Source organism: Bufo bufo, chromosome 11 (genome assembly GCF_905171765.1).
Source record: "Bufo bufo chromosome 11, aBufBuf1.1, whole genome shotgun sequence".
Classification (NCBI taxonomy): Eukaryota; Metazoa; Chordata; class Amphibia; order Anura; family Bufonidae; genus Bufo; species Bufo bufo.
In genome coordinates this window covers 96,556,807-96,570,651 of record NC_053399.1, presented here as the reverse complement: position 1 = coordinate 96,570,651, position 13,845 = coordinate 96,556,807, and the positions used below count along the sequence as shown (strand labels likewise).

The following is a 13,845-nucleotide window of genomic DNA, read 5'->3' as shown; positions in this document are numbered from 1 at the left end:
TTCTTGTACATAGGAGGCAGTATTATAGTAATTATATTCTTGTACATAGAAGCAATATTATAGTAGTTATATTCTTGTACATAGGAGCAGTATTATACTAGTTATATTCTTGTACATAGGAGGCAGTATTATAGTAGTTATATTCTTATACATAGGAGCAGTATTATAGTAGTTATATTCTTGTACATAGGAGGCAGTATTATAGTAATTATATTCTTGTACATAGGAGCAGTATTATAGTAGTTATATTCTTGTACATAGAAGCAATATTATAGTAGTTATATTCTTGTACACAGGAGCAGTATTATACTAGTTATATTCTTGTACATAGGAGCTGTATTATAGTAGTTATATTCTTGTACATAGGAGCAGTATTATAGTAGTTATATTCTTGTACATAGGAGCAGTATTATAGTAGTTATATTCTTGTACATAGGAGCAGTATTATAGTAGTTATATTCTTGTACATAGGAGCAGTATTATAGTAGTTATATTCTTGTACATAGGAGCGGTATTATAGTAGTTATATTCTTGTACATAGGAGCAGTATTATAGTAGTTATATTCCTGTACATAGGAGCAGTATTATAGTAGTTATATTCTTGTACATAGGAGCAGTATTATAGTAGTTATATTCTTGTACATAGGAGGCAGTATTATAGTAGTTATATTCTTGTACATAGGAGCAGTATTATAGTAGTTATATTCTTGTACATAGGAGCAGTATTATAGTAGTTATATTCTTGTACATAGGAGTCAGTATTATAGTAGTTATATTCTTGTACATAGGAGCAGTTTTATAGTAGTTATATTCCTGTACATAGGAGCAGTATTATAGTAGTTATATCCCTGTACATAGGAGGCAGTATTATAGCAGTTATAGTCTTGTACATAGGAGGCAGTATTATAGTAGTTATATTCTTGTACATAGGAGTCAGTATTATAGTAGTTATATTCTTGTACATAGGAGCAGTATTATAGTAGGTATATTCTTGTACATAGGAGGCAGTATTATAGTAGTTATATTCTTGTACATAGGAGCAGTATTATAGTAGTTATATTCTTGTACATAGGCGCAGTATTATAGTAGTTATATTCTTGTACATAGGAGCAGTATTATAGTAGTTATATTCCTGTACATAGGAGCAGTATTATAGTAGTTATATTCTTGTACATAGGAGCAGTACTATAGTAGTTATATTATTGTACATAAGAGGCAGTATTATTATAGTAGTTATATTCTTGCACATAGGAGCAGTATTATAGTAGTTATATTCTTGTACATAGGAGCAGTATTATAGTAGTTATATTCTTGTACATAGGGAGCAGTATTATACTAGTTATATTCTTGTATATAGGAGCAGTATTATAGTAGTTATATTCTTGTACATAGGAGGCAGTATTATAGTAGTTATATTCTTGTACATAGGAGGCAGTATTATAGTAGTTATATTCTTGTACATAGGAGGCAGTATTATAGTATTTATATTCTTGTACATAGGAGGCAGTATTATAGTAGTTATATTCCTGTACATAGGAGCAGTATTATAGTAGTTATATTCTTGTACATAGGAGGCAGTATTATAGTAGTTATATTCTTATACATAGGAGCAGTATTATAGTAGTTATATTCTTGTACATAGGAGGCAGTATTATAGTAGTTATATTCTTGTACATAGTAGGCAGTATTATAGTAGTTATATTCTTGTACATAGGAGGCAGTATTATAGTAGTTATATTCTTGTACATAGGAGTAGTATTATAGTAGTTATATTCTTGTACATAGGAGCAGTATTATAGTAGCATTACTTTTGTGCATAGGGGACAAAACATAATTTCCTTATTACTTGCCCAGTATACCTGTAGGTCTGCATTGAACATGACAGTAATCATGATTTTCTCTTTTCTTATTGGTGACAACTATTGTCTTTTTTAAAAATAAAGATGATGCTTTTATGGCTTCACCTCTTCCTTAAAGGGGTTGTCCAGGCTAACTCACTTGGCGGCAGTAAATGGCTTGAGCAAGACAATGAACTTAGAAGTGTTATGTCTTAGGTTATACAGTTTGTTAGTGTACAGCCCCTTTAGATCCACTCGATTAACAGATGACACCATTTATCTTTTTTCTTACTTTTTTATTTCATGTTTTTTTTTTTACAAATTTTACATTCACTGTCTTTATAAAAATGCAGATGACGTCAGTCAGTACAGAGGGACAACAGGTAATTTAGCTCAGTCGGACTATTATACGTTTATAATAAGTGGTGCAAGGGTGAAAAAGTCAGCAACCTGCCATTGACATGAACCTTCGTGACCTCCGTTACCTTAATCTTATTTTTTGGACGGTGGACACCTTGTGTGTTGCCATCTTTGTCCACATGCTCAAAAAAAGTGATGATTACCCATTAATAAAGTGTTCAGTTGCAATCACCCACAAAATGGCGCCCTCTGCTGGTTTACCTTACAAAATGGCTTCTTCCACTGTGTGTCGGCACCTGCTAGATTTTGAAGAGAAGTCACAGGAAGCGTTTTTCAATATCTAATGACATTCGTCAGAGGACAACTGTCTACCTCTTCATTTTTAAATGGATTTGAATTTTTTTTATTTTACTTTTTACTTAAGATATACTTACTTGTTTTTAAAGTAATATTACTTTTTGTTATTTTACAATTCTTTTGATTAATTCATTATTGGTAGAAATGTCATCATGATGGGCAAAGCTGCCCCTTAAAAGGGTTGTCTCCTGAAGACAACCCCTTTCCATGAATCCCAAGGTCTTTCCAGAGGGGTATGGCCGGGCCCGTCCAATTATTGCTTGGCCGTTCATTCCACGTAATACTGCATTTCTCCGACTGTATGATCTGGAGTTGTTTCCACAACCGGGAGGTATATTGACCAAAGAAAGATATGATGACAACTTAAAAAAACAGTAGATACAAAAATTGGCAGTATTTTTTTGCACAGTAAATTGCATTTTACAAGTGTTGTATATGTTTACGACTTATGCTGTGATTTAATTGGAAATGAAGGAAAATATCAGCGCTCATGTCTGCAATCTTCAGAGTTTGTCACCCGTTTTATAATTAATCCAGAACTCACGAGTTTATGTAAAAATCAATTAGCACAAGAAAAGCGGCCAATCTCTGTCTGGATACACGCCAATTTTTTATTTTTTCTCCCTACTTTCATTCACAGTCTTTTTTTTTTATTACGGATTCTTAGTACCTGTTTTTCAAAAACAGCCCCACATCTGGGCACAGGCTGTTTTTGCTGTGGCAGCTGGTCTCTGATTAAGTTTAATGGTGCTGAGTTGCACTACCAGACACAACCTGTGGACAGATGGGGCTCTGTTTCTGGAAGACGGTACAAGACAATTCATTGGGGGTTGGTTTAATAATTGACAGAATTTTTGATGGACTTCCCAAGATCCCATTTTGGTGTGGTAAATACCTGTCTATTAAGGTTGAAAATTGCAACCATATTGCACCCGGCCAAAAAGTGACTAGCAGGTTTTGATATAATTTTATTAGAATTGTTCTGTATTTATGATATCTCATGTGCGTTCTTCATAAGATCCTGTGACTTCTGTGTATAATTTTTGAAAAGTAGGAGATAGGGCTTGATTGGTAAAATCAATATGGACAAGAGTTCAGTGTACTTGTTGGATGTATCCCCATGCCTTGTAGATGTGCCCCCCCCCCCCCTAATTTTTTGCTTACATTATAGTTCTTGTAGAGAAGGGAAACCGTGAATAGGTTCACATCACTGAGGTAGGGGAATTGGGTTCAGCCCCATAATTGCCCCAATTGTACACCAAAACACCTTGAGATCTTTCCAGTAAGTTATGTTTATGGCCTATTGACCTATGGTGGCAACTGTTGAAGGCCATTGAGGAACAACTGATGGAGAATTAGTTTCTCTTGGACAAGACCCAAGAAAATAAAGAACTAATGGAATCTGGAATCTAATCAGAAACCACAGCACCCAAAGTCCTGAACTTGTCTGTAGAAAGATTTTTCCCGACAGCGTCAAGTGGAGATTTGTGACACCTCAAAAAGCACCCTTAGAAATAAAAATGATAACCACTCCGTGACAAAATAAATACAGACTCGTGTTGCTACAATCGCACTGTTCATAATACTAGATTGAAATAAGGCACACATGTACACAGACTATCCATTGAGCTAACTGGATTCAAACAACGACAGAGTCGGAAGGCCAAAAAACCATCTCTCTTCTCAAGGAACTTGACGTCTTGGCCAACTCTGTCCGGACGCTCGTCATAAGAGGCATCGGTTGGAGCCCCCTTCAATGTGAGCACATAGTGCTTATATTTTGGCTGGCATACATCACCCTGATCCTGAAGATTTATAGTCATGTACAGTAAGTCAATGGGGATTTAAGGACAGCTGAGACGAGACTTGACTTGCGATACGGTGAGATAATCCTAATGCGGTGGGCCACCATTGTAACTTAATCTTAATAAATGGATGGATCATATTATAACCTGGCTCACGCACCAACATCTATTCTCCAATATTTTAAATTCAATCTATGCATTTTTCAGTAATATTAATATAGAAGTGAGTTTCTCGCCCCTACACGGTAGGGTATTAAACCTCCTTTTATATGGAGTTAGGTTGTGAAATATATATATATATATATAGCTTTATATATATACACATGGATGTATATATAAATTAATTTACATTTGATCTATTTCTCTTGAGGTATCCTCTCCATGTATCCAACTGCATCCGGGACATTTCTGACGGATCGTTCCACGTTCCTCATTAGTGGTATTAGACGGCTCAGGGACACAGGTAAAGTCCATTGAATCGATCCATTGCTTGCTATGATCTGTGATGTTACTGCCCTCCCAATACTGTTAACTAATGGTCTCCTTAACCATGGACCAAGAAAAGGTCACTGGACATCAACAGGGGTCAACAGATCATGCTCTCCATGTAGAGGAAAACAGCGTAGCTAGGTAGAATACTTAAAAATGAACAGCAGATGTCTACCACCCCATAGAGTCCCACCATGACCTTAAGTAAGGTCGTTTGAGGGGGGGATTTGGTGGCTTAGTCCATCTTCTCTTCCCACCACTCTCCAGTCCTTTCACACTACATTCTTGTTTGCTGGAGATGATATTAGATGTTTTTGAAGCACTCTTTTAGAGTTTTGGAACACCAAGGCAAATTTCATAGCATCTGTTTTCACATTTCAAAAGTTTAGAAGTGCTATCTGTTTGGTATAACTTCCAGAAGTGATCATTATTAATACTTAAACTGGTTCCCATCCTTTACTGGGGAAGATGGTAGGAACATAGGCGTTGAGGACATCTCTGGTCTCAAGGACACGGTCCTTTTCACCATACTCCTCTGCATTGGGGTTTGCTCTGTGTAACTGTGCTGCCGAGACAGAAAAACACTGTGGCTATCCATAGGTACCGGGGTGCCTGTTGAATGCATCCTTGTTAGGAGAGGAGGTGGATGTTGTCTGCTGCCTTGCCCTAGGCTATGCTGCCTTGAAACCAATTGCCCTCCTGGACCTATGCTCATGTGTTTATGTCCAGAGGATAGAGAATGTCTCTGAGATGGGTGTCTGGACTGTTTTTCCAAGCATGACTGAGGAGTAACATCTGGTGGGATGTCCAGTCTCCTGGGCAGACTGTCTCTTGGAAGCGTTGAAGAGCTATAGTATGGAGCACTTTCAGTGTCAGGAATTTGGGGCTGTACTCTGTTCATGAATGATACAGGTGAATGAGGACTGACTGCTTGTGGGCTTAAAGCCATCATTCCTGACATTTTTCTTGGTGATCCACCATCTTCTGGAAGGTGTTTTAGAAGTTCATCAAGAGTGGTCAGCTCATTGCCTTTCGGAAGATAACACTGTGAATGACGAATTAAAGCCCTTTCAGAGTTGGGTATCTTCTTATCATCTGCATAGCTGGAAAGTGGTTGATCATATCCGTGCATGCTGCTTGGCAGGACCACAGTGCTAGGAAACTGGAATACCTGGGAGTTTGAGATGGGGAAATGAAACACGGGACTCTTGCTTTGGATTTCTTTAGCATTATTACAGTTTTGGTTTCTTTCCCATTGGTTCTTGAAGGCTTTTAGGTTCTTCATTGGCAGTTCTGGTGTGGATTCTGGAGTGGGAAGACCCTGGAGCTCTGGATGTTCCTTGCCTCCAGCTTTGGTTGTCTCTGCCGGCTGCTCTTTGTCACCTTGAAGAAGAGTGGTATAGAGTTTTATTGAAGTGGCCTCCTTTGCCAGACTCCTGAGGGACAGAGGCCGTTGAAGATTGGATTCTGGGTCTTTCGTATTGTGTTTGTTTTTCTGAAACATATGGTTGCAGTAGCAAGACACAAATAGACCAGAGAAGATCGCTCCAACCACAAAGGCTACGAAGACGCATCCAATAAGGAAGGTGAAGTGGACTGTCTTGGTGGAATCCTTTCCCATGACCTCTTGATGTTTTCCTTTAAGAGACAAGAGAAAGAAATCAATGACTACATGGTTCCCGGTTGGGATTGATGACATATTCATTGCCAAGCTGTGACATCATTTATTGTGTTCTCAGCTGATTGAGCAGCTGAATGTCAACAACTGTGGATGTGAATTATGAATGTATAAGGTGGTGACACTCTAGGCCCTAGAAAGTCCTATTTCGGAACCTTTATAATTTCATAAACCTTTAGGTTTAGGTATGATCCAAAAATACCTTAATAGCATTTGCTTCACCCAAGTCTTCTACCCTAGCCCAGTAAATACCCTGAGTCAGAGCTGGTCTTAGGGGTGTGTGACATCGTTGATATTTGAGCACTGTATAGTGATATTTACGGTACTTACACATTGCGATTTAGGCAACTGTTTAACAATGTTATTTGGGCTCTGTATGTGATAGGGAGATGGACTGTTTTGCACAGGGTATCATCCAACACAAGGCCAGACCTGTCCTGAGAGATTTATTGCCATCATCTCAAGCACATGACCCACCCACCGCCACAGCTGTGCACCTGAATCCTAATAACAATTGTCCTTTCATATTTTCTAATACTATTTAACTCTTCTACAGTCTGAAGTTGCTGTTGCTTTATATACTTTTTGTGTTTAGGTACTTTTTTTTTGCTCCAAGCTTCCAGTCAGAAAAACCAAAGGTTGTTTATCGAGGAAGCAAAAATCAAGTTTACAATTCTGTTCAGGTAAAGAAAGGAAGCGAAACAAAAAAAAAAAACAACTCTCTAAAACCTTGTCTGCTCCCTGGAGATCTCTGCAGGAAGGAAATACAACAAAAAGTAATGGAGCAGCCAAGAGTTCAATTATCTGTAGAGTCTCAGCGTAGGGTTTCAATGCAGCGCAACGTTCGAAGCCAAAGATGATGAACAGGATTAGTGGCTGACTGGGCAACTAAAAATGTTAAAATGTTTGGTGGAATTTGGTGATTTGTCTCGGGGTGGAAACCGGGCAAAGTGTTCATATCTACTGGTCATGTGAGACTTATAAATTTTGTTCTACGCTTAACTAATGCCCCAAATAATCCCCCCATCAGATATTTGCTTGGTCACAAAACGTCTACTTCAACTCTAAGTAGGCCACAATTTGCTTTAAGATTTTCTTTACGTGTGTTTGAAAGCTTCAGGATTACTAGTGATTAGTCTAAGCCACCACACTGCATAACTGGGGTGGATAGCTTGAGGATGGAACCCATGTGGGTTCATGGCAAAGTCAAAGGGACAATGGATATAGAAGTACCTCATAAATGAACAGTATCAAGGCAGGCATTTGGTTGGCTAAACCAATATTAACTGGCCTTCACTGTATGATATTGTCGAGTGGTGTGATGTCAAGAGTAATGTCATACTACATTGATAGGGTGCTTCACTGATAACGAAGGCTCCCATAGCGGTGAACGGAGAGTGCATCTCTTTTCTTTCATCGCTATGGGACCGCTGGAAGTAGGCGACCCGACGTGTGGCTATTTTCAGGAACTCTCATATAAGTGAGATCTCCTTCACTTCAGGGACCCTGTTCTGGACATTGGAGTGGTTCCCAGAGGTGGGACCTGCGCCAGTCTGAAACTGAAGGCGTACCCTAGCGATATGCCATCAATGTCCCATATGGGCCAACCTTTTAACACTAAGTAGTGTCAGGTGAGGGAAATATACAAAAATACTCTACATATTACTCTTCATTGATTTCTTATATGGCATGGGGCCTTCAGGCATAGGAGCCTGAGTGCAACTGCAGTCCTGATGCCCCTAATTACTATGCTCCTCCATTGATTCCGTTGTATAGCCAGGATCGGTCTGACTAAATATCCTTTAGTGACTACTTTTATTGAGTCAAGCAAGCTAATAATCTGAGCCCATTCTTCTCGGTGACCTGAGGTTCCTTTGAAGATCTCCTCTAAGAAGCTGTGTTTTTTTATTTTATTTGTAGCGCACAGTGACACTGCTTGCCTTTGCAAATCTTTTCGCTATCTCTCGTGTCTGACTCACGTCGCAAAGAGACCAAAGAGATGTTCCAGCGGAAGAATCTGCGGAGTCGCGTCAGACATCAAGAAGTTTGGAAAATCTATGCACGGCGCCATTCAAACCATGAAAAAAGCCTGAGTCTCAGTCATTGTTGCGTTAGCTAATGTTTCCAGCCTTCATCCCTAAAGACTGCCTGGCATGAGCCGAGCCCGAGGCCCCGAGACAGCTTCATTCAAACCGGCGAAAGCAGAGTGCTGTTCATGCAGGAGCCAATCAAACCAGAGAGCGCTCAGCTGCCGAGAAGTAATGAGCTCTCTCCTTCAAAGCCACGACAGCAGGTAGGGCAATCACATAAACTAATATACCACTCTAATAATTACCTGCCAACTCGTCCATGGACAGCAGCAGGCTCTTTCTAATCCTTTCCCCACTCAGGATTTTTTTAATTTTTTTTACTTAAAGCTTTGACATTCTTGGAATCATTTCCTCAACGGGAAAGGGTCATGAAATTGCATTTTCTCAGTATCCTATTCTCAAATCAATTATTTTAACCCAACTCATACTAAGGTGACAAGCCTTTCGGGGACGAAGAGAAGGCAGTTAATTATTTCTCAAGTCCAAGATATACGAGTTGCATTTTTATAATTCTTTCCCCCTTTTTTCCCCGGAGAGTGATGCGTTTTCGAGTTGGCTGCCGTTATCTCTGGAACAGGTGCATGTAAACTTGGTCTATGTTTACTTTACTGTCAGCAGGGAAGGTGGATGACATTTATTCAAGGAAGATGGGAATTTTTTTTGCCAATTCTGTAAAAAATTTCAAAATTGTCAACATTCCTAATGCAAGAGAATGTATTTTCAAGTGTCCAGATGAGACCAAAACTAAAGCTGGCCATACACATGAAATAACTGTCAGAGGAACTCTCATTCATCTTACAACTCCACCACCCCCATACACATGCTTGCTCAGATTGTGAATGGGAGAGGGGAGAAAGCCATTTGTATCAGGAGTGTTGAAATGCAGCATGCCCAACCTTTCCCATGATAGCTCCCCATTGGGGCAGTTTTGGGAGACTCAGACACACATTAGATGGTCTTCCAACCCGGCAGAAATTGGAGGGTTTGACCAACATACAACTAATGTATATGGTCAGCTTAAGAATGTAAGTTTAAGGACATTCCTAATTATTCATTAGCCCTATACTGGAGAGAACCACACTTAAAGAAGAAGTCTACCCAGAACCTGAAGGCTTGACTTTGGTTGGCAATTAAGCTGTCTTCTACTTCTCACAATTAACCGCCTTGGGTACCTTAGGAATTGGAGGTCTACTGGCTCCTGGAGCTCTCAGTAGCTTCTTGGCAACCATCTGGGTTCTCAGATGGTTGTTAGACCTGCACACCTCTCTCTACTGGTCAAAACAGAAGGCGTTTATCTAAAATTGGAAGGCCTAGCTTTGGTTGGAGTTTCAGGCATTTCCTACTCCTTACAATCATCTGTCTTGGGTTTCTTTAGGAAGGGGAGATTGACTAGCTCATAGAACTCTAAGTAGCATCTTGCCAACAGAAGTCACTGAAAATGCATTCTCAGATGGTTCTGAGACATGCTCACACCAGACTTTGTCTAGACCCAGAAGAAGGAGGCAATAGGAGAGAGAATTTCTGGTGCATGGGTCAAGGCTGGAGAAGGGTGAGAGATCATGGGAGGGGAATTTTTTGTCATTCTGATGAGGAACACAATAGTCAATTTCTCTCAAGCATGAAATGGAGTTAAGAGTTCAGTTTCTTTATGCAAAAAAATACATAAAAACTATTGGAGCCCCCTGCACATATGCGTCTTTATGACTCATTACTGTGTAATGTCGCTGCGTGATGTCTTCCAGGGAAAAAAAACAAGATGAAGACAAACAAGTTATAACGCAAATACAATTATCACATCTAATGAGAGTGCTGGAGTCTCATGCACGGTTCATGCACTGCCTGCCATAAGCTGCTCACAGCCAGGGGACATCTAACCAGCACATGATGGACAAAGCAGATGTTAGGCCTTGCATCAAGGATGGGTGGAGGGGACATGAACGGAAGGTGGGGAGGATGCGGCACCTCATTGGGTACAAGCCAGGGCTGACCGGCAGCATCGACACGTCTGAGTTAATTCAACTACCAAGAGCCTAGGGCTGTAAAGAATGAATACCCCTCTTACCCTGGGTTTTTAGATTGTGCCAGGCAGAACGTTGGTAGTAACCGTCTGATGTCACACCTGGCGGGACGTAGTGAGGCCCGCCTGGGTGAGTCATTTCCCCAAGGGAGTCAACACTGGCAATGGTGATGTCACTGCTGGGCGGGACTTTCCCTGCATTACCAGCAAGAAATAAAACATAATAAAACATAGGCAAAAGGCAACATCATCAATAGCGGTGAATAAGGTGCAGATTATCGGGGAGCGGGGAAAGGGTGTGGGGGTGGTGGGGTCTGGTTAATGTGACAATTACAGAACACCATTCAATGAAGCTCAATATGGAAACCGCGTAGTAACCCAGTGTAAGAGGAGACAGCTTTTTCATCAATTCCCTACTGAAAGGGCATCCGGGTTATTGAGCACATTTAAAGGATTACTCCATAATATGGTGCAAAAAGGCTAAATGTGCTGTAATTAATACTAGGGATTCAGATATTACACTTCATTATGGCTGCGATCGCTGTAAATCGGAGAAATGGATCAGAAAGCCATGCGACCTCATCCACAAGCCACGCCCCTTTTCCTAAAAGGCCGATTACATTGGCATTTGCACCAGGTGATGAAGTAAAGCTTTCGACTTGTGCATGCAAACATATGGACAATGCGGGAATCTGAAATTAATGCAGACCCCACTATACAACGGCCTCCAGATATATACTGTATCATCCATACATGTATCTTATATAGATATATTTTTAAAAATCTAGCAAAAAATATTGGTAGCAGAACTCAAGCCTATGCGCTACTGTGGGTTCTTAAAGGAGCAGAACCACAAATAATAGTTTCATTTATATTTTTGTTAAATACTTTCGTAAAAAATGTTAGGATTTTATTATCGAAACTCAAAATATAGCTGTGCGGGAAGAGTAATGGAGAAAAAAAGCAACACCTCTGAGCTGCAGTAACCGTGCTCTAACACAAGGTGGCAGAGATGCTTTGATTTCCGAATGCCACAGTAGGGGAACATATGGCCATCATATAATATCATTTACTTGGTCAGTTTTGTTCCTGTTTAATTTTTTTCATCACATAATTAGCTAAAAAAAAAAAAAAAAGAATATTTTGATGGCTAGAATTACTGTCCTTTAAATAGTAAATTTTTATCATATATTTTATATAAAAATATAATAAAAAAATATATAAAAAAATGTAAATCTGTATTGTCTTTTGAGATCAGCAGTATTAGTCAATTTAAAGGGGTTTTCTGGGTGTTTCATACTGATCTTGGACAGCCCCTTTAAGGAATCCCCTGCCCCCTTTTCCAGTTTGGTAAGTTTCCAATCATCTGACTGAGGCTTCATCTCCCTCGCATTGTATCGCACACTTCAGTAAATCTTTCCATCTGACAAACACCTTTCTCTTGACAAATCTGAGCTTAAAGCGAGACGTCTTAAAGATCCAAGATGGGCCCTGCTGAATGAACGATATGCTGTCTCCTCTAATCCTCATCGCGGTAATACTCCGACCCCGCCTGCTCTAACCGCCAAAACCATCCCCGTGTTAGTTAAGTGTGTCGGTTCAAATTCGTTCTTCGTCATTTTTGTCAACGACCTAATTAAAATTTCATTTTCTCTTCTTTTTTTTTTGGCCCCGCACTGTCTGTTCATTTCTCTTGAGTATTAATTTAAGTGGACAGGCAGTAATAGGACGATAATGCTAAAAATGTTAGTGGCGGTAATGAAGACAAGGAGAATGTCACCCAAGCAGCGGGCTAACGGGCTCCTCATTAGGAGTTTCTGAGAATGACGAAAATGGAACGCTCTCCGAAAATGAAAATGTAAAAAAATAAAAAAACGTCAAACTAATCAGGCTTCTCATCCTAATAATAATGATACAAATTTTTCCTTCTCGTTTTTTGTCAATGGCCTTTTTAAAATTTTAGAAGAACCACATAAAATAATACTTTTCTGTCGTATGTGAAATAATTGACAAATTTTTGTAAAAATTACAATTCAGAGAATGCAGTCCAATAATCATAAAGCCCTGGGCAATATTCATGAGCCCTGACTTCTATTCATGGAGGCTAGGATGCCCTTTAGGGTCTATTCACACGTCCGTTTTTTCTTTCCTGATCTGTTCCGTTTTTTCAGGAACAGATCTGGACCAGATCTGGACCCATTCATTTTCAATGGGTCCTGGAAAAAAACGGACAGCTCAATGTCTGATTTTTTCCAGGACCCATTGAAAATGAATGGGTCCAGATCTGTTCCTGAAAAAACGGAACAGATCAGGAAAGAAAAAACGGACGTGTGAATGGACCCTTAGACCTACGTATGGTGCTGTGATCTACCCTGAAAGCATACACCCCAAGAAACATGGTAAAAACTTTTTCTCGTGGATTACATAATCAGAGGTACAGTATGGGCCACCTATATATCTATGGACGTCCTTGTGTGGATCAACATAGTGAATATGTAATATGGGTGTGCTCGGGAGGCCCAAAGCTGCCCAAGAGCAAATCCGGCTGAACCCACCAACTGTCTTATGTCTATAGGAGTGTATCCCCAACAGATGATGTCGAGGGGAAGAAGACTGGAAATGTTGAATTTCATGGCCAATCCTTTGTTCTCATGGAAGACAACCTGATTGAGCGTTCAACCAACAACCTTACACTGCTTTAAGAGTTGATGGGATTACTGGTGCCTCGCTGGTAAAAAAAAATGGCAAAAGTTATTGTCTATTGATTTTGAGTGGAAACCCCATAAAATTCCACATTGTCATTGACTGCCACCATTCTGTTTCTACTGCCTTTGGAAATCATTTTTTTTGGTTCACATGTGGCCTTCAGCCTTGATCCATGATCAGTTTGGCCACGTGCATTTTGGTTTCAATGGTTTCATGCTTACCCAAGGAACTGTGGAAATTCTGGGTAATAAGAATTCTTGTGAAAGACCATGTGATGGATGTGAAGCAAACAGCATTGGAAAGGACAGGATATGGGCAGGGAAGGGTGACAGAAGGTAGGAAAAGAAAAGGACAAGAAAGTTACCATAAGAAGAGTCACCTTCTATGTCTGTGCTTCCTGAGGCGGTGACAATATCTGGAATGGAAACAAAAAAAGAAAAGATCAATTTAGAGACCGAGAAACAATCCATTAAAAATGGGAGAGGCTATAGTCAATGTTAAAAGG

The 13,845-nt window shown here is 39.8% G+C and overlaps 1 protein-coding gene across 6 annotated transcripts in view; it reads right to left on the bottom strand.

The window, feature by feature from the left end:
* Window positions 1–2,119: 2,119 nt before the first annotated feature.
* The window catches only part of SEMA6C (semaphorin 6C), a 134,844-nt gene continuing 123,118 nt past the window's right edge, over window positions 2,120–13,845 (bottom strand). For 3 of the 6 annotated variants that reach the window (XM_040411414.1, XM_040411416.1, XM_040411415.1), the window contains exons 18-20: window positions 13,705–13,755; window positions 10,680–10,829; window positions 2,120–6,487 (exon numbers count right to left, since the gene is read on the bottom strand). In XM_040411414.1, coding sequence (XP_040267348.1) covers window positions 5,280–6,487; window positions 10,680–10,829; window positions 13,705–13,755 — 1,409 coding nt within the window. In that variant the 3' untranslated portion in view covers window positions 2,120–5,279. The remainder of the gene's footprint in view (window positions 6,488–10,679; window positions 10,830–13,704; window positions 13,756–13,845) is intronic. The other 3 variants (XM_040411417.1, XM_040411418.1, XM_040411419.1) reach the window with 3 other exon arrangements.